General features: G+C 37.6%; 2 protein-coding genes and 1 pseudogene across 4 annotated transcripts; 2 read left to right on the top strand and 1 right to left on the bottom strand.

Moving 5' to 3' along the window:
* The first annotated feature begins 1,491 nt into the window (after positions 1–1,491).
* On the top strand, positions 1,492–6,282 carry LOC132149277 (ras-related C3 botulinum toxin substrate 3-like). The gene is made up of 6 exons (XM_059558391.1): positions 1,492–1,693; positions 3,306–3,377; positions 3,475–3,592; positions 4,481–4,543; positions 4,651–4,810; positions 5,091–6,282. The coding sequence occupies exons 1-6, from the start codon at positions 1,659–1,661 to the stop codon at positions 5,219–5,221; spliced, it is 579 nt and encodes a 192-aa protein (XP_059414374.1). The 5' UTR covers positions 1,492–1,658; the 3' UTR covers positions 5,222–6,282.
* A 609-nt stretch (positions 6,283–6,891) lies between these two features.
* On the top strand, positions 6,892–14,244 carry LOC132149275 (COP9 signalosome complex subunit 1). Of its 3 annotated transcripts, none has more exons than XM_059558386.1 (15): positions 6,905–7,048; positions 7,992–8,195; positions 8,417–8,509; positions 9,283–9,464; positions 9,600–9,764; positions 9,855–9,990; positions 10,226–10,303; positions 10,397–10,457; positions 10,721–10,806; positions 10,929–11,023; positions 11,141–11,246; positions 11,379–11,459; positions 11,874–12,011; positions 12,292–12,426; positions 13,821–14,244. In XM_059558386.1, the coding sequence occupies exons 1-15, from the start codon at positions 7,016–7,018 to the stop codon at positions 13,893–13,895; spliced, it is 1,668 nt and encodes a 555-aa protein (XP_059414369.1). In that variant the 5' UTR covers positions 6,905–7,015; the 3' UTR covers positions 13,896–14,244. The 3 variants fall into 3 exon arrangements, with proteins under 3 accessions (XP_059414370.1, XP_059414369.1, XP_059414368.1); XM_059558385.1 differs by lacking the exon at positions 6,905–7,048 and adding an exon at positions 7,284–7,346; XM_059558387.1 differs by lacking the exon at positions 7,992–8,195 and having other exon boundaries at positions 6,892–7,048.
* A 611-nt stretch (positions 14,245–14,855) lies between these two features.
* LOC132148612 (tRNA-dihydrouridine(16/17) synthase [NAD(P)(+)]-like) lies at positions 14,856–19,632 on the bottom strand (annotated as a pseudogene).
* Positions 19,633–20,594: the final 962 nt, after the last annotated feature.

Genomic DNA, 20,594 nt, shown 5'->3' with positions numbered 1-20,594 from the left:
TAAAAGGTCATTCCACGAGAGCTGTGGCTTCTTCTCAAGCCTTTCTCAGTGGATCTTCTATGGATGATATCTGTGCTGCGGCAGGCTGGTCCTCACCGAGCACTTTTATCAGGTCTTACAGTCTGGATGTGAGGATGGCTCCTGGCTCCCGGGTTCTCTCCGCTTGAGCAGATGCTTCCTTGGATCCAAGCTATCAGGTACGTCAGGCGTGATGGTATAGCGTTCCCATACGTGATGACGTCACCGCAGCATCGAAGTGACCTATGAAAGGGAACATCTCGGTTACGTATGTAACCTTGGTTCCCTGAATAGGGAACGAGATGCTGCGGTTCTGGCCGTGCCATACCTTGATAGCTTTCTTCTCTTCTTCGGCATGAAATCTGAGGTAAATGGTGCGCGGCACCAGGTATATATATGCTTACGCATGCTGGGCGGTGCCACGCGCTATTTGGCCAATAGGATTGGCGGGATGGTATAGGGCTTCAGACATTCGTCACACCGAAGGTGTTCCCATACGTGGTGACGTCACCGCAGCATCTCGTTCCCTATTCAGGGAACCAAGGTTACATACGTAACCGAGATGTTTTTGCCTGCCGTGTCTCGCCTTAATATAAACACAAACTGTTATCAGTATTATTTTGGACAAAGTTTTGCACATTTCACTTCAATGTACACTGAAGCATGCGTCGTAAATTAGCAATGTGGAAACGGTGGTTTGTTACTGCAGTAATATCACGTTCAGTGCTATAAATCTCTCCGTTCCAGAATATTTGGTTCATAACATCAATCTTTGATTCAGGTGTTTGTGCAACCGTGCCCTGAAGATTTAACAAAAGTCTGGGTAGGCCTAAGTAAAAAAAAAAGTACGTAGGAATTAGGAAAGTAAGTAATCAAAATTACCTTGCTTGTTTCTTTCCGCCATTTCACCTCAGTGCGAGAAAAAAAATGCATAGCTTCTTCTGCACGGAAAACGAGCAATTTTAATCGGTCGTCAATTCACTGTGAGTCTGTGTATCGTAGCAACGAGCACAAGACGGTGCTGTTATGAAACCAGTGGGAAAATAGATCTCGTGTATTGTTTATATATTTCGTGTGTGTGTATGTCTCTATGTGATAGAATTATTATATGATGCAAATAATTCTAGCCGGCTCAGCCAAACTTTATCAGATGGCGGCTCAATTTGGCTTAGGAAATTATTGGCTGGCGGCGGCTGAAATTCTAAATGGCGCAAATGGCGGCGCCTGGCGGCGGCTTCGGGGTCTAGTCACCGGAATGACAGCTGTTCTTTTAACACTATAGTTCCGGCCACTACTTGTGGTTTCTTGAAATGGGCCCATGTCAACCTTTTTTTTTTACACGTGTTTTTGATTACAACGTTCAGTGTTGACCTCTTTATCTATTAAACTAATACTATTTTCACAGGCGCCTCCTTCTATGATATGGCATGTAGACTCACGAGACCTCCGAAAGCGTACGAACCTCGTGTTCGTCTTTTTTCGGCAGTATCGTGAAATAGCCCGACTGCCACCGACAGCTGCGGCTGCTGCAGCTGAATAGCAATTGTACCAGCCCACAGGCACATTAACATCACATTTCAGGACATTTCAGGACATTTCTTCAGATTCCTCTCTCGTCTGATACCACCCGTGCTCTGCAAATGCAAGCCATTAAGTGTGTTGTTGTCGGCGACGGGTAAGATGTTGAGGAATAAATGCTAAAATTGCTTATTTTTGTGCGGGGGTTTCTTTTAGGGAAAGGCAATTGTTGCGAGAAAGGGGCTGTGGGAGTGGGGACTGTGGGAGCGGGGATTGTGGTTCGGCTCGGCGGATGAGTGAGATCTTCTGAGACAGAATTGAGGTGTTTATAATTATTAAACATATACTACTGTGTCATTCTCCGAGACAGCTCAGTTGTTTTAATTATGGTTTTAAATTATATTGTAATGAGCGTAGGCTCGTGGCGATGGCTGTTTTGTTCAATTTTGCTTAGGCGTATGATTTGCATTTGTTCATTTTTAGATGAATCAGTTTCGCTTTAAAGTATTGTGGCAGTGATAAGATGTAAAGCATGCAAATATTAAACGGATCCCGTGCAGTGTTAGTGCACGGAGGAATGGCTATGTAATGATGTCATGTTATCACACCTACACAGAGCTCTGCTGGAAATGATCGTAAAGCTTGTGAGCACGAACTTTATCCTTAACCTTTTCATAATCCATTCTTTTCATATCAGAGAGCAGCAGAAAATAAAACAGGCCTATTTCCATCTAAAATTCTTAATATGGTATTTTCCCCAACGATGATGGACATGGACACAAATAGTTGCATTGTGATTGGTATGAATTTGGCAGATGTCAACTTTCATTTGTTTTCATTCAATATTAAAATTCAAACTGGTTATTTTTAACATTTAAATGTCTCACAAACACCATTTAACATCAGTTTGTTATTTTTATTTTTCTGTAAATAATCACTAGATAGGCTAATTATTAGACTACAATAGTAGAATGTAATATGTACTATGACATTTTAACAGTAATAATACTAATAGGCCTACTATTTTAGCTTAAAATACATTTCTGTAAATTCTGAAAAATTTTATATAATTAAAAAATATTAAATTAATTAACCTGTAATGCGATTGTGGGGTGATAATGTTATTGCAAATACTGTAGTTGTGATTAAGAACCAATAGAACAAAAAAAAAATGGTCAAACCGTTTATTATGTCTAGTATTAGACCTTGGAGAATTAATATTAGCTGTTTTATTGATGCAATTAATCAAGTAACCATTGAAGGTTTAGCCCTTGTCTTATTATACACGTGTTCTGTCATTTGACGTGAAACTGCATTTCACAGCCTACTGATCTAATGACAGGAATACAAACTCAGGCTTCTAAGCCCTCAAACATACTTGCTATTTTTACTTTTCTTGTTCTGTTTTTACCCATTTTATTATCAGACTTCCTCACACTTAAACTCCTTTTCCTAGTTGTTTTTCTTGTTTTCACCCCACCACTGCATTTCCTGTCTACTCTCTTTACTCCACTTTCTATGTAAGTGAATGCAGTGTGTGTTTTTCGTGACAAGAAGCCGTCACCCTGTATTCATTCGTTATCCAGTGGGGCAGTTCTTTTGAGAACAGAACTGTGAATTAGTGGCTGCCAATGTGCCATCGAGCCCAAGAGTGAATGTAATGCCTGGATGACTAACTACAAGCCTTTCTGCCTGCTTTCCACAATTGTTTCCTTGCTGTGCCATGTATGTGCAGTCACAATTACCACTTAGCATCTTTTGTATTTCAGTGCCGTGGGTAAGACATGCCTGCTCATCAGCTACACCACTAATGCCTTCCCAGGAGAGTATATTCCCACAGTGTGAGTACAGTTTGATACTTTGAAAAGGGAATTACACCTGTGTGTATCTGCTGCCCATGTGTGGCAGTTTCCTGAAAAATCTGTGTGTGACCCTCAGATTTGACAACTACTCTGCCAATGTTATGGTGGATGGCAAACCTGTTAACTTAGGCCTCTGGGATACAGCAGGACAGGAGGACTACGATCGCCTTAGACCACTCTCCTATCCCCAAACAGTACGTAAATATCTCTGTTTTAGGCTCTGTAATGCAAAGTTATCATAAATAATCATCTACTTAAGCTAGGAGTAGTCAAGTATTTTTGTTTTTGGTAAACCTTTTAATTTTACAGTATTCTTTTAACAGTGTTTTTTTGTTTAGTCAAGATGCTGAATATTTATTTTGCTCATTACTAAGTCTCCATTAATAATCATTTGTGCATTCATGCACAGGCTGTTCTTTGCTTTGTAAATTATAACCAATAATTAATTTAGGTTTGGAGTTGGATCTTAGTTCTTTTGAGCGCTGGGCAGGGTATTTGTTTGTCCAGTTTAATTATTTGAATTCTACTACCTTTCCTCTGTCCCTCATTATGAAAATATACATTACCCTTCAAAGGTTTGGGGTCAGTAAGATTTGTTTAAATACTTTTATTCAGCAATGACACATTAAATTGATCAAAAGTCAATAATGTCATTTGCAATGTTACAAAGCATTTCTATTTCAAAATAAATGCTGTTCTTAACTTATTATTCATTAAAGAATTCCGAAGAAATGTATCACTGTTTCCACAAAACAAATTCAGCTTTGCGGTCACAGGAATAAATGACATTTTAAAATATTAAAATTGAAAGTTATTTTACATTGTAATAACATATCTCAATATGCCTGTTTTTACTGTATTTTTGATCAAATAAATGCAACCTTGGTATGCATAAAGAGCTTCCTTCAATACATTAATAAATCATACAGATTCATTTCTTCAAATGCTAAATTATTTAAAACGGTTATAAAAAGTTTAAAAAATGATGTGTCAGTTTTCTGACAACCTCAGCATTATATGATGCATTGATGATCAGAAATTGATCATGGATGACATTGATTTTTTGCCTTTGCTTTCTACAGGATGTGTTTTTAATTTGCTTCTCTCTGGTGAGCCCTGCTTCCTTTGAGAATTTAAGAGCAAAGGTTAGTATCCACCAAAAGAAAAAAAAGGGATTCTTTAACATTTGGATCCCTTAAAAAGATCCACAGTGTATTAGGGTGCCTTGTGTTAACCAGATTTCTCTTTGTAGTGGTACCCTGAGGTTCGCCATCACTGTCCAAACACCCCCATCATACTTGTGGGCACTAAACTTGATCTGCGAGATGACAAAGACACGATTGAACGCCTGCGGGATAAGAAACTAGCTCCCATCACTTATCCGCAGGGTCTTGCAATGGCTAGAGAGATTGGTAAGAACTTTTTCCTGGGTATATGGTATTTTTCTTTTTTTTTAAAAGCCACCTATGTTGGATCAAATTTGCTAGTAAGGTACTAAGTACTAAGAAATGGCAAGTAATACAGTGAATTAAACATTTTGAAGAACAAAAACTTACTTAAATATCCTTTATTTACATTTAAAAATCATTTTCATTTTTTTTAAAACGTTTTCAGTGTGCTGTGATAGTGTTTCTGTATTGCAGTGGGGCATTGTATCATGCATAGTTCTCATTGAAATCTTTGACTTTGTAGGTGCTGTGAAATATCTTGAGTGCTCTGCTCTTACACAGCGGGGTTTAAAAACCGTGTTTGATGAGGCCATCCGTGCTGTTTTATGTCCTCCACCTGTAAAGAAAAGGGGCAAGAAGTGTACTGTATTTTGAGGAACACCACAACTCATTTCTTCATTGATATGCCATGTAAAGAGCAGGCTCTTGCTCTTCAGCTCTGCTGTTAGCAACAGATAAATTCAACTTGTGAGGTGCAGACACATGCATTTCCATAGTGTGTCTGATGTAACGGATATATCAACATAAATATGCCAGATTTGCTTTGTTTTTAGTCAACTTTGCCTTAAATTGTTGGTTTATTATGAAAAGTTATTGGAAGAGAATGACATAATGCCATGGCATCAGGATGAATAATTAGTTACTGAAGAACAAGCATAGCCAACTGTAAGGTACTTTGCCATGTTTCAGCAAGTGTTACATTTTCAGAGCTTATTGTGTGAAAATTGTGGTTATTCATATTTTATCTGCACACTATTTTCTCTTTTGGGATCTGTGAATGTGAGAGAAGATTATGTAAATAGATAAATAAATAGAATAGCTTTTGCGACTTAAATGTGTGGCATAGCCAATTCTCTCACTTGAGGTGTTTTAAGTATTTTACTTTCAGATTTACTGCCTGTTAAACATTTCATACTGTACCTGTGTTTTAATGTGACTACTGTATGTGATTTGTTAAACAATAACAGAAATATTTGTTTGCCTATAAAATACTATTAGATACTATAAACAAAAATAATACTGTATAAAATATGCTGTAATTACAATTGGCTGTAATGTTTAATGGACTACATACTGCAACTTAAAATGGAGTAGATTGTACATCTTTTTTTTTTTTTTTTAATGCTATACATATGTTTGAAACATGATGAAATGTGCCATTACTGATTTTTGTGCAGGGCTAACAAATTGTAAGTGTTCAGATGATTCTTTGAAATGTTCTTTTACCTTTTAGTGACCAGTATTTAAATTTTAAAGAGGTAAAAATGTGTGTATGTGTGCCAATTGAGCATTTATGTTTTGTTAGTATGCATTAGCGTCAGGCATTTTTGTTTTTATTGAACTATTGAATGAATATGAAACCAATGGCACATACATCGTGTCAGTCGCAGTTTCAGTTCTTGCTCAAAAATAAAGCCGCTTTAGTGTGACATCGATGTGAAGGTATGGTTTTGGCTGTTATGTGGTCTTTTATTCAATTGATAAGTAACGGCAGGATAATGTTCAGCCATTAGTCAGTATCTCAAAATAATCCCTTCAGTGTGCTTGATGATGTTGGCTCACTTTACAATATTTATTACATACAGGGATAGTAAGTTTTTAAAAATATATATTATTGTTGGTTCCATAAACTTAACTATTATGTTTGCAGTTCAAACTCACCAAAATTTGTTTTAAATACAATTCACTAAAAATCTAATAATAAAAATCAAATTAGTACCAAAGATAGCATATTATATTTTTTATATTTTAAATAGCAAAGTCATAACAGTATTATTGTATGGCCAAAAACACATCGCAAAATAAAATAAATACGAAAAGATACGATAAATAGAACCATTTAACACATATTTTCAAGTCAGAAACCCAAACAATAAAGAGGGTGAATAGAATTCATACAATTTTAAAGAAATTAACGACCAAAAAGGGATATAAAATCAGCCACTCATTTTGAATAGGACTTTTAAATGTGTTTTCTTTTGTAATAATGCTTCAAGCCAGGGCCCATCTTATGGCCTCCAACCTGCAAATGTAGCACCCGCATGATGACAGTGCTCGCGAGTGGCGAAGTGTCAAGGTAGTGACGTCTCCGCGCTGCAAGACGTCGACCACGCGCACTCTCATGCCCCGGATGTGTTTGTGTGCTCTGTTTCTGCAGAGGAGGAGGAGATGCCACTACCCGTGCAGGTCTTCAACTTTCAGGTAAATTAGAGGCTTTCAATGCCTTTTCACCATCTTCCACGACTCGAGAGTAGGTAGAAGAAGCACATCGAGTTGAAGTGCCTCTGTTTCCAGTGTTAATTCCTCCCCTGTCGCAGTCGTTGAGGGCTGTTAGCTCGTCTAGCATGAGCTCGTGAGTCACAGCGGCCCTCGGGACGCGACAGGCACCTCTCAAGTTTAGCTGCAGCGTGCCTCTATCCGTCCGAAGAGCGAAACCGATGTGTTTTCGTCAATGAATACATCCGACAGAGCTGTTTTGGTTTACACCGAAAGTGGTCCAGTAGGTTTTCTCGCGGTTGTTTGTGAAACACTCGGGTAGAAACTTTCTTTAGCCGGCTAAGTGTATTTAGCAAGCTATCTCGTTAGCAAGCTATCTCGTTAGCAAGCTGTGTGTTTTGTATCAGCCAGTGTGCTTGAAATTCAGATTGTGTCTCAAAACGTAGTAGATTGCCTGGCTAGAGCGCATTTGATTCATCATTCAGGTGCTCCACAACTTCATATGATGCTTTAAAATACTGTCTAGGTAGGCAGCTCACTAGGTTTTGAGATAGCCTCCATCAACCTCCTATTTTATTGAACAGTATTTAAATTTTAGAAACCCTAGACACATTCAGTTATATTAGACTGTAATTTATGAAACAATGTGGTTAATCAAGAATCTGTTATTAGTAAGATCCCTCTCAATGTCTTTTGTGGTTACGAACCTGCATCAAAATGTTTCATGTATGTACAAAGACCATGTTTACTTGTCTCTGGCACTTTTTCCATCGAATGAATATCTTTAAATCCTCACTTTTAAAATAGAAACATTCTTCCCCATTTGTTTGGTTTGTACTTATGTGTTCAGTTCAAAAAATTTGACCTGTTGTTGTCTCGGAGCTGCTGCCGCCCCAATGTAATTGTATAAGCATTCGCCTTCTTGCAGGAGTGTTTTCAGTCAGGTCAGCAGGATGCTGAAAGGCAGGTTCAGGGCAGGATCAGGGAAAGCTTGATTTTGCCAGTGAGATCAGCCTCGTCCTCATGGCTAGAGCTGAACTTCAACGGTCAAAGAAGCGTGTCTGATCTGTTCATGGATTTTACTGCTGGATTCAATGTGTACAGCTCAAGCTCCTCGTCATACTCACTGGAGGTAACCACACAATGAAGGCAAATGTGAGGATGTGAGGCCATCTGAAAGCCTCGGAGCTGATACTCAGTGTTATGATATTATGTTTTTCTTTCTACGCAAGATTGGTTTTGGTGGTAAGGATATTGGTTTCTTTAAAATGTCCAAATGTTTTGTTTGTTGTGTACACTTAAAAACTGTCCTCCAGTGTCGAGTGTTAAACGTGGTGTTTCCTGTGTTGACAGGGGTCTGTAGAGCCCATGCAGATAGATGCTGACCCTCAGGAAGACCAGCAGAATGCGCCCGACACCAACTATGTTGTGGAAAACCCCACATTGGTATGTATCATTGTATACAATTTTGTACTTGCTTTAAGTTGTTGGCTTTTATAAATCATTAACTCCTTATTTGAAAATTATTTTTAACAAAATATCATGCCGCATCTAATTTTTTTTTACGTAAAAAAGACGTAGAGATTCTTTTTTACGTAGAGATTCTGGCCAATAACCAGTAAATGGCAGATATTATAATTATATATTATAATAATTCAGTATTAAAAATAAAAACATACATAGTTTTAAATTCTTTAAATGGGATTCAGGCATCACAGTATTATAATGAAATTTTCATTTTGAGACTTACTAAAGATTACATTTGACTTTAAATTATTAGAGTCATTAAATATTTACCTCATCATTATTTTAGTATATTATTGTAGTATTTATTCATATTTAAAATATCTTTTGTATATTTTCACATTTAATGTGAATGTTGGTTTAAGTTTTAATAATTTTGTAATGTGCTTTTGTATTTTTTATGCCTTTTGATTTTTTAGATTTCCATATCTATCCATAACACATGTTTTTTTCATCTAATATGTATTATTTTATCAGAGCTTTATTTAAATTAACATAAGTTTTAGTTTAATTTAGTAGTTTTCGTTTCAGTAATAACACCGCTTTACCTTTGCCTTTATCTAATGCTCATTTAATCTACTGTAAGTATAAAAAATGTCATTATCATATTGTTTGCTGATCAATATTGTGCTGTTATGACATGTCACTACTTTTTGTTGGACTCTTGAGAGCTGATTTATTTATTTTTGCTACAGGATCTAGAGCAGTATGCCTCCAGTTACAGTGGGCTGATGAGGATCGAGAGGCTGCAGTTTATCGCAGACCACTGCCCCCAGCTACGAGTGGAAGCACTGAAGATGGCCCTGTCCTTTGTCCAAAGAACCTTTAATGTTGACGTCTATGAAGAAATCCATCGCAAACTCACTGAAGCCACAAGGCAATTCACTTTAATTTCTTTTTTTACAACCTAACATGGTTTCCTCATGGAACCTAATAATGTTTCCTCATGGAAACATTACATGTATGACTTTGATTAAGGGTTGTACTAAAAGTTTAATAATTATCAACACAGGGATGTGCAAGGTGTCCCAGATGCGGTACCGGAGGGGGCAGTTGAACCCCCTCCTCTCGACACAGCCTGGGCAGAATCCACCAGGAAAAAAGCCCTGCTCAAACTGGAGAAGCTGGACACTGACCTCAAGAACTACAAGGGAAACTCCATCAAAGAAAGCATAAGGTAAGGCCGCACTGAATGTCTCAGTTTGTATTGTCTGTGATGCTGTGCCTTGGGTTTTATTCGTTTTGTTTTACATCTGAATGTGTTCAGGAGGGGTCATGATGACCTTGGAGATCACTACCTTGACTGTGGTGACCTCAGCAATGCCCTGAAATGCTACTCCCGAGCCAGAGACTACTGCACTAGCGCCAAACATGTCATCAACATGTGTCTTAATGTAATCAAGGTATGGGCTTTTTGTTTTCCCTGACCATCAACTGATGTTTAATGATGATACAATATTCATGAAAGAGCATATTGTATTTTTTTCCCCTAAAGCTTAATTTCATGCTTAAAATCGCAAAATCCAGCCTGCATATAGCAGAATTTTCTGTTGTACTGTTATAAATATTTTTGTTGCCATTGCTTAAAAATTCAGGCAGTCTCTAATAACCCATTCAAACAACCTGAATATTTTATAGGTTAGTGTTTACCTCCAAAACTGGTCCCATGTACTTAGCTACGTCAGCAAGGCGGAATCCACTCCAGAGATAGCAGAGGTAGGATCAACCTTTCTTTCTGCTTACATAGCCGAGAAATTTCAAAAGAGAGTGAATCTACAATTAAGATTTTTGTATATCTCTGCAATCTAGCAAAGAGGAGAGAGAGATAGTCAAAACCAAGCTGTTCTAACCAAACTGAAATGTGCTGCAGGCAAGTACACTATTTGTATTTCATGTATGTTAAGTGTATTTGTCTTTAAAATGTAGATGCATACAGTCATTATTTTAGTATGTTTTTACCATGTGTTTACAATCATATTGAGATATGTGTGTGTGTGTGTGAGTGATTTGCTTTACTTTATCTTTATAGTTGTCACATTTTTAGTCAATTCCTGTGATTTGGACAGTATGTCATGTAAAAATGGTTTTGACTTTTCTTGTGATTTTGATATGATCTCTCTCTCATGACAATAGGATTGGCAGAGCTTGCCTCAAGAAAGTACAAACCGGCTGCCAAGTGCTTCCTGCAAGCCTCCTTTGACCACTGCGACTTCCCTGAGGTAGGCATCATTTTCAGCCTTGTTCTAATGCCACACCAGATATTTCTAATAATATTGTTAATGATAAATAAGATGCAGTGTTTTCCTACATGGTGCAATGAGATGCTCTATTTGCTCTTTAGCTACTTTCCCCCAGTAATGTAGCAGTGTACGGGGGGCTGTGTGCCCTGGCTACATTTGACAGACAGGAACTGCAGCGAAATGTCATCTCAAGCAGGTGAACTTTTCCACTTTCAAACTAGGTGTCTTAACACGAGGTAGATCATTAACATGCGGTTAAATGTGGATAAAATCGAATGGATTTAATTTTACTCACCCTTTGTTTGTTTTTTAGCTCCTTTAAATTATTTTTAGAGTTGGAACCACAAGTCCGTGATATTATCTTCAAGTTTTACGAGTCAAAGTATGCATCTTGTCTGAAAATGCTGGATGAAATAAAGGTAAGTTTACTGATGTGTGTTCAGTTGCTAGGTCTTGATTTAGCAATTTCAGACACTGATTCTTTCTGTTGTCATTTTAGTTGAAACTGTGATTCATGTGTTTTATTCATAGTGTTTATTTTTGTATTATAGGATAATCTCCTCCTAGACATGTATCTGGCTCCTCATGTAAGAACACTGTACACACAAATCAGGAACCGAGCCCTCATACAGGTACGTAAAGGGATATTTTGGTTTGGTCTATGAATTTTATTTAGTTGCCAAACCATGACTTCAACTTAATCTAATTTTAAATGAATAGGTCATCCAAAAATGACAATTGGATGAGTAAATGATGACAGAATTGTAATTTTTGGATGATCTATCCCTTTAAATATGTAGAATTCACAAAAGCTATGTTCGATATGTGCTCAAAACTGGACGTATATATCTGCGAAACATATTAACACATGCACATGATCAATGAACATGGTCACCCGTTTTTGAGCCTTGCTTGACATAGTTGTATTGATATGGAATGTAGAAAGTGTAATGACCATGAGATAATATTGGCTCCTAAAGTTTTAGCGTAGTTGCATTTACATGACCAATTGATTAACTTTTGTCTTTTTTGTTCCCCACGGGCAGTACTTTAGCCCCTATGTGTCAGCAGACATGAACAAAATGGCCGTGGCCTTCAATACCACGGTGGCAGCTCTGGAGGATGAACTGACCCAGCTGATCCTAGAGGGCCTGATCAATGGCCGTATCGACTCCCACAGCAAGGCAGGGCTGCGCTCTCTCATTTGTCACCCTCACACTTCTTTTCCTGGAACAATGATCCATTTTCTTGTTGCTAAGCTAAAATACTTTAGCTGATTTTTGTAACAATCCCTTGAATTATATTTATAATCCACGTCATTGAGCTCCTTACCTTGAATAACACACACCATGTTGCCTTTTTGGCTAAAACCAGGAACTGCTCTAGAAACAGCCTTCGGTCAAGATTGTTTTAAAATTCATGAAAACCTGGGTTTCAACGGTGAATTAAAAACTGTGTTTGTAGATCCTGTATGCCAGGGACGTGGATCAGAGAAGCACAACCTTTGAGAAGTCTCTACAGATGGGCAAAGAGTTCCAGAGACGAGCAAAAGCCATGATCTTGCGGGCAGCTGTGCTTCGTAATCAGATACACGTCAAGGTAACAGGGTCCCCAGGGTAACGTGTCCTCGCTCTGCTTTGCTCTTCACTTCACCATCACCTGACCATCTCCTTCCCTTCAGCATGAGTGTCTCAGAGCTCCTCTGTATTTCTAAGTCAGTGTCAAAGTACTGCATTTATTAAAACAGTTACACGTCCGAGGATGCGTCATTAACATTGTGATGCTGTGAGATGAAATGGAATCTTCTTATTGAAATTACTCGTATAAATGAGCCTCGGCTGTATTACTGCACTTATAAGCAAATTGCATGTGATTTTTGTTGTACTAAGTGAATGTTAAATTAATATTCTGGGTTCATTTTAGGTTAATCTCAATTATCAGCAAAAAATCTGGGTCACGGTGAGGCACTTACAATAGAAATGAACAGGGCCAGTCCAAAAATGTTAAAGTACTTGCTGTTTTAGCAGTATAACCAAAAGAAGTAGATAATGTATCTATGTGAAATTAGATTTCAGTTCAAAAGTTTGGGGTCTGTAAGAAGAAAATGCTGTTCTATTAAACTTTTTATTCACCAAAGAATCCTGAAAAATGTATCACTAAAATATAAAGTGTCACAACTGTATTCAACATTGATAATAGGAAATGTTTCCTGAGCATCAAATCAGCTTATTTGATTGCTGATTTGCAGCTTATATGATTTCTGAAATATCAAGTTACACTGAAGACTGCAGTAATGATGCTGTTCTTTCAGCTTTTCAACTTTACCATCATGGGAATAAATTATTAAATACAAGTTTTAAGTTGTAATAATATTTGACAGTATTACTATTTTTACTCTAGTTTTGATCAAATAAATGCAGCCTTGATGATCATAAGAGACTTCTTTTAAAAACATCATCATGCTTAATCAACCCAAACTTTTGAATTGTAGCATTTACAACAATTTTGTTGCCAGTACAGCATAACATAAACACTAAAATGATGAGAACACCTTTATAGCTCAAATAATAAACTTTTTTTTAATTGGAAGTCAATGTCAGTGCTTTAATGAAATGAGCTTCGGATTTCCGCTATTAAAATTGGTCCTATTTCCGTCCATTGTAAGTGCCTCATCAGAACCTCACCAGTTTTTTTTGGCAACATTATGACACACATGCTGTTGATCTTGTAAATATTTTCAAATCAGTCCAATAGATTATTGCATTCAGGCAATCAACTAAATGCAAGTTCCTTTTAATATATATGGAAAAACTGTATGGTCTCTGAGATCTTGTGAAGTTCTGTTCTCGGCAAAAGAGCTGTTAGAATTGAAAAATGGAAATGCTTGTTATACCTCTATTCTTCATCCGTCATTCTTCAAGTACACCAGCATCAGTCTGTTTTTCCTGCTCTATAAGTGATGCTTCTCACTGATTCCTCTCATTTTTTTGCAGTCCCCTCCAAGAGAAGGCAGTCAAGGGGAGCTCACACCTGCCAACAGCCAAACACGAATGAGCACCAACATGTGAAGACTCGACCAGATGCCTCTCCTAGGAAAGTACACGGGGCTACTGCCGCATCTTAGGCCCGTTTAGAAATCAGTTATTTCCCTGCTGAAGAGAAAAAAAATCACAATCTAAAGACTTTATTTAAGTTGGCAAGAAGATATATGTTGTCTGTATTAAAGACAAGCACACCCTGTTGCTCAAATGAAAAGGAAAAAAAAGATAAAAAGCGAAATGCGGCAATTAAGCTGTACTGGCCTGTTGTTCTTTGTAAAGGATGCACTTTCCTCTGTATCTTGTGACAAACCTTGATTACACATTGAGAAACCTCATCACAAAACATGCTTTTAAAATAAACATACATTCAAAAAGAGTTTTCAATCCAGAAGGTTTTTTTTTCTGTTTCTAGTGTTGCAGCTGGAAATGCCACACTGATTCGAACACTCTTCAGAGCGATTTAATAACATTTGGTTATTTCTCTGTTGTGTTGTGTTCTACTGTTAAGAATGTTACACCAGTGAATTATCATAAGCTGGCCAGTGACATTCAACAATGGTAGACTACTTGATTTTATAGCCTTGAATAAACTATACCTAGTAACAAATGCTATTTTAACACTTCAAAATTTTTGCAAAATTTTCCTAAATGTAAGGTGTGGAAAAATAAACATGTTGGTTTATAATAATAAGAAAATGTCACTATATTGAACCAAAGTTGTATTGGAGTTGGCTCAAAGAATGAAAATGACAAAGGCAATACAGTCATGGAAATAAGGGTAAGGTACACTGATCTATATATGAGTTCTAGATCAGAGGTACGGTATCTGAATCAGACATGTCAGTATGAGTGTGTGAAATAGTCACAATGATCATACAGGAAGAGTAAAAGTTAATTTATGTACATGTTCAATATATATATATATATTATATATATATATTAATTATATATTATATATATATATATATTCAAAGTCAAAGGGGTTTGATTGTGGTTGCAACATACAAATCTGCCATATCTTTCTTTTTGGAAGACAATAAATATAGTAAAAATGCAGTTCACATGTTTGAGGGAAGATGTCCATCAGTGCATTTCCAGAGGGTCCCAAGATAAAAGTCCAGCTCCTCTATCTCAAGTGAGCAGGGAGCAGTACAGGTTTGTGCAATAAGAGTGGCAGATTCATATATCACATTCCCAGTATTTATCAAAATATAGCTGAAGTAAAAGAAGCACTGAACTTTTCTATGTCTGTTTCTTTGCATGTTCAGTTCATTTGGTGTGATATGGATCCAAATCAGATATCAACAGTGAAAAACCAATTTTGGCCACAAATGCAGTCTTGTACTTCCAATTCAGTGCAGCAATGTTAAGTGATATATCAGTTCAGTGTGTCTTCAGAAGTCAAGGCTGCCCATATCCAGCACACATCTGTTTTACAATGGATCATGGAGTGCAGTGGAAACTGTCTGACTGTTGGGCTTCCCATTGGTCAGCCCACCACCCGTATCTGAGTTACACTGTTTCAAAGCCTTGGTTTTGAATCTCAATCCATGGCCTATAACCCAACAATGAACAGAGAGCAAACAGTTAGTCTTGTAGAAGTTGCAGTAGGACATTACTAGATACATGCTGATAAGGAGGGGAAAATATTTATTTGATCACCTGCTGATTTGGTACATTTGCCCACTTACATAGAAATGAAGGGTCTGTCATTTTTATGGTAAATTTATTTTAATGGCTAGAGACAGAATACCAACCAAAAAAGGTTGGTGCAGAAAAATCAACAGGGGATCAAATAAACATTTTCCCCACTGCAATTTTAAACATTCTCACAAGTTAATGTAACTTTCACTTAGGATCTTTAACTAAATATTAGCCTCAAAATTTACACAACGATAAAACTTTTTAGCCAATTAAATACTAATGCCCCATTCTTTACAATATTAAATCACTAAACATCTCCAAACTAACTTTGCAGCCTGTGAAGCTCAAGTCGCTTTGCGGTTCATGCACTGTGAAACAGCTGGTTGACACACTAACCAGGACAATCAGTCACTTCCTTGAAAGCCTTCCTCTTGCAGCAGCCTCGGCAGAGGTTGAACACACACTTGTTCCCCTATTGAGGGAGCAGAGTAAAATGAATTTGCCTTGTTTACATATGTGAATTTAAGATTTTTATAAAGCACAAGCCATGGCTCTGTAAAAACTTTTTAGAAAGAGTACATCAAACCCATAAAACAGTCAGGGGAAAGAAAAGATAAAAGTCTTACTTTAGGGTTTCCACACTGCTCACACAATGTATTTAGCTGGAGAACACAATGAGGTAAAGGCAATGTTACTTGACCTTTATCAATGAATGTTAGCTGATATCTCAATGATAATACACTACTGTTCAAAACTTTGGGGTCAGTAACATTTTTGAAAGAAATTAATATTTTTATTCAGAAAGGATGAATTTAATCAATCAAAAGTGACAGTAAAGACATGTTTCTTGATCAGCAATTAGCATATTATAATTTTTTTTTAAACATCTTACTGAATTGTAGTGTATGTCTAATAAACTGCATTTTTCATCATTCGCAGGTTACAATAATGTGCACTGTGGCTCCATTAGGTCTGCAGGCTTTAGGAAATATTGGGCTAAGCCTTACGTTTCAGCTCTGGACAGAAGTTTTTGTTGGGGTTACAGGCTTTCTTCTTCTGATTGTTCTTGGACAGGGAGTCATTGGATCCGTTGCTGTCCTCCAGTGCCCTCTTTACACTCACAGCTTTTGTTTCCGGTGCTTTCTGCCCATTTTCAGTGTTTGGAACCTTGGGCCTGCAAAATATTCCAGCCTCACAATTAAGTTCCAATGTAACCAGTGTTATATTCAAACTAGTTTATGTCTATCATGGACAGCATTTTATTATTCGAACCTTGGCTTTGACCCATTTATTAAGATTATGACTGATATTATACTGTTTTGCTGAGACCCCAGACTCACGGTGGTCTGACGTAGGGCTGGCATATCCCGTGAGGAAAGGGAAGTCCAGTCTGAGTCCATTCTGATTCAGCTTTAGCCATCTCCTCCTGAAACAGTATAAAGCAACTGCTTCACAAAATTAAATAAGCCTCATGTAATAAATCTTTGTCTTGGAATAAAGTTGGACTGATGAGGAATTTGTCATCAACAAAATTCCTTTACCTGGCAATGTTGTTTCAGCTGTCTGTTGACCTCCGCAACCCCAGCGAAGTTTTTCGCTTTGGCCAGCTCCTCTCTCAGGTCTTGATGCATCTGTAAGCTGTTGTAAAAAAAGATACACTTATTATTATGAAATTGACCAGTCATCACCTTCCTGTTTAGGGTCTGTAAGATGCTTTACCTAATTGTATGTGCCCTTGCTGAATAAAAACATCAATTTATTAAACAAAAATCTTACTGACCTCAAACTTTTGAATGGTAGTGTATTTAATGTGTTCATATATTTATATCATCTCTTTCTGTATGAGTTAGTTTATGAATCTTCTCTTCGCATGAGGAGAGATGTTACCTGCACTCATGACACCTTGTACTCCAGTCTCCACCATGCAGCGCTGAACATCACTCAAGTGCTGGATGTTTCCATTGGCGAAAACGGGAATGTTTACAGCCTCCCTACACAAGTACAATAAAGGTACACCATCAGGACAAAACACTAAGAATGGTCGAGGCCAGTAGCAAGTGTTGTATCTCTTACCGTACAGCTTTGATGTGCTTCCAACTTGCAATGCCCGTCAAAGCCCCCTTTTGATCTTTAGTTCTCCCATGAACTGTGAGAAGCTGTAGAAAGTGTTAAAGATACCAAAGCATCAGTAACTGGTTCAAGAATATATGAATCACATTAGACTGAGATTTGAGGTAATATAGTGGTTACAGCTCGTATAACAAACATTTACAGACCAGTTCGAGGATGAAGAGAACTAAGTCTCACTCTTGAGAAAGCTGCTTAGTCCCAGGACACTCCACGTGCACTTTAGATAAAAAGTATCTGCTTTAATGGGAAGCAATGGATCCAGCCTTTTCCAGCATTTTGGCATACTTCAGTTTTCTCAGTCTCTGGGAAGACATGGATTTTGCAAGTAATGGGCACGGCAAGTTTTTCATCAGCCAGTTTAACTGTAAACGACAGCACCTGAATAAGACACATTATCTACATGGTTCACATCTGCACTGAGCTATTAATATAAGACAACTTACTCATTTTCTCAAGAAGGTCCCACTCATCTTGAAGAAACACCATAATGGCCTAGGAGAAAATTTAGTATATAAACCCATGATCCGCACTTCTTTTCACATTTTATTTTACATTAACCACCAGTAGGACAGAACACAAATGTTTCGGCTGAAAGCCTTCTTCAGTGTGTTCGAGGAGAGAATTTAAAAACGAGCCGTGCCATGGAAACAGGGACGCATTTTGCTAAACTTTTAGATTTCATTGAACAATTGAAGCAAATATTTATAGTTCCAAACGTCATGTTAAAAAACTGCTGCTTAAAGGTATGTTGTCAATAAGACTTTTTCAATGTTTTTCAAAGAAGTCTCTTATGCTCTATGAGGGTGTATTTATCAAATAAAAAATACAGTTAAAACAGCAATACTGTGAAATATTATTACAATTTAAAATAAATATATTATTTTATTTCTCTGATGGCAAAGCTGAATTTTCAGCATCATTACTCCAATCTTCATTGTCACATGATTCTTCAGAAATCATTTTAATATGCTTATTTGATGCTCCAGAAACATTTCTTACAATTATCAATGTTGACAACAGTTGTGTGGGTTTATGTTCGTTGGAATAGTGTTACATTTAATGTTACATTTTGTTCAGGATTCTTTAAGGAATGGAGTTTGGCTGACCAAAGTTCATTTGAAATAGAAATCAGCAGTCTTGCTGGAAAACAAAACTAAACAATTCTTTTGAATGGTGGTATATTTCTCACATACAATAGAAATGACGTGTCAGCTGGGTTTTGGTACCTCGTTTTGCAATCATCTGTGGGCAGCCCAAGTTCAGATCAATGGCATCGCAGTAACCCTGGGCAAGTAGAGAAGCCTGGATAAACACCTCAGGATCATTGGCACATAACTGTATTGAGATAGTAAATAACTCACACTCTCTGGGGAATGGTGAGTGTGTGTGCTTGTGTTGACTGATGCCAAAGAGGACGGAGAGACCCACCTGTGCGATGAGGGGTCGGTCCTCCTGGTTGACCTCGTTATACAGGTTCTCCCGACGGTAGTTGACATCCCTGACGAACACATGAGCGTGCAGCATCGGTGTGTAGAAGAGCTCTGCGCATGTCTTCGGCTCAGCAGCCGATACGCGATACGCGTCCACCATGGGCGCGACCACGTAGCGCGCACCCTTCAGAGAGTGCTCCTCCAGAACTCGAACCCACGGGGTTTCGTCATGCTGCTTACATAGGATGAAATCACAATGACTACATTACATCATAAATTCACAGCTATGGATACTATTTGCTTGCTTACTTGAATTAGCACAGCACCTAGATGAACTGTACGCCCTTAAATTAACTTTAAACGTTAGTTTGATTTGCAGTTATCGTGTATCTGTCAAGTGCTAAATATTTTGGAAACGTGTTTCAGCAAAAGAAACACATTGACAGAACTTATATGATAACTAGGAGATGCCATTAGCTGTCATTCTTTTAAATCAGTTTGAACTGAGACGAGAGCAAGCACTTACAGTAACGTTAGCTCAAGATCCAGCCACAGACAGCAGCTCTATGTACATGAACTGTTGTGTGTGTCGCGGTGAAACATCTGCGAGGAAACAATAAACCTATTGATTTATTCCGGGGAGTTATGACAACATGTTACACCGCATGGAATAAGTACTGAGTGGGTTGTAAATTATTTTTGTGTTAAAATGTAAAAATCAGTCATGTCGTCTTTATAATGTGTATATTATTTGTATACGATCGTGTTCGTATACGCAAACATCCACGTTTGGGCCAGACCAGTCGAAAGGAATTCAGTTAGGCAATCTGGAATATAGAATCTTAAAAACCTCTTCTGTTTCGATTTTTCTCTTTCAAATATTTACAGATTAGGTGAAATAATATTTTTACGTCCGTACTATAATTGACCTCTAGATGTCAGTGTCCACCTAATCATTTTGTAGGGATACGCTACGTGCAAGGTTTTCACACGATTACTCTCCATAGACATAATGGTTATACTGTACAAAATCTATTTCCTATCCTCTCCTTGCTGAAAAAAAAAGAAGAAGAAAAACAGCTAAAACCAGCCTAAGCAGGTCTTAGTTGGTCAGCAGGCTGGTTTTAGAGGGGTTTTGGTCACTTTCAGCTGGTCTGGCTGGGAGACCAGCTAAAACCAGCTACTTCCAGCTTAAACCAGCTAAGACCAACCGACCAGTTCTTTTTTTTTTTTTAGCAGATAACCCTTAACCTACCCCTCACACAAAGCAGCTGATATTTTTAGATTTTCAAAAAGCTTTATTCTATTTGATTTAAAAGCTTGTTTCCTCCTGGGGACCAAAAATGTCGAAGATCTTTGTGACTGTGAGGACATTTTGTCTACATAATGTAGGTTATAACTGAACCACACATGCAAACGCACACACACACACACACACACACACACACACACACACACACACTTATTTGCTATAGTTTTACTCTTCATTTAACAAAAATATTGTACCTTTGCTACTTTTTGG

Source organism: Carassius carassius, chromosome 9 (assembly GCF_963082965.1).
Source record: "Carassius carassius chromosome 9, fCarCar2.1, whole genome shotgun sequence".
Classification (NCBI taxonomy): Eukaryota; Metazoa; Chordata; class Actinopteri; order Cypriniformes; family Cyprinidae; genus Carassius; species Carassius carassius.
The sequence above is the reverse complement of the archived record's forward strand: the minus strand, read 5'-3'. Positions and strand labels throughout refer to the sequence as shown.

Excerpts from the sequence above, each read along its gene's own strand:
- LOC132149277 (XM_059558391.1), top strand. The coding sequence starts at position 1,659 with ATGCAAGCCATTAAGTGTGTTGTTGTCGGCGACGG. Across the intron at positions 3,378-3,474 it reads GGAGAGTATATTCCCACAGT|ATTTGACAACTACTCTGCCA; the intron begins GTGAGTACAGTT and ends TGTGACCCTCAG. Across the intron at positions 3,593-4,480 it reads CACTCTCCTATCCCCAAACA|GATGTGTTTTTAATTTGCTT; the intron begins GTACGTAAATAT and ends TGCTTTCTACAG.
- LOC132149275 (XM_059558385.1), top strand. The coding sequence starts at position 7,299 with ATGAATACATCCGACAGAGCTGTTTTGGTTTACACCGAAAGTGGTCCA. Across the intron at positions 7,347-7,991 it reads TTTACACCGAAAGTGGTCCA|GAGTGTTTTCAGTCAGGTCA; the intron begins GTAGGTTTTCTC and ends GCCTTCTTGCAG. Across the intron at positions 10,458-10,720 it reads CAAACTGAAATGTGCTGCAG|GATTGGCAGAGCTTGCCTCA; the intron begins GCAAGTACACTA and ends TCATGACAATAG.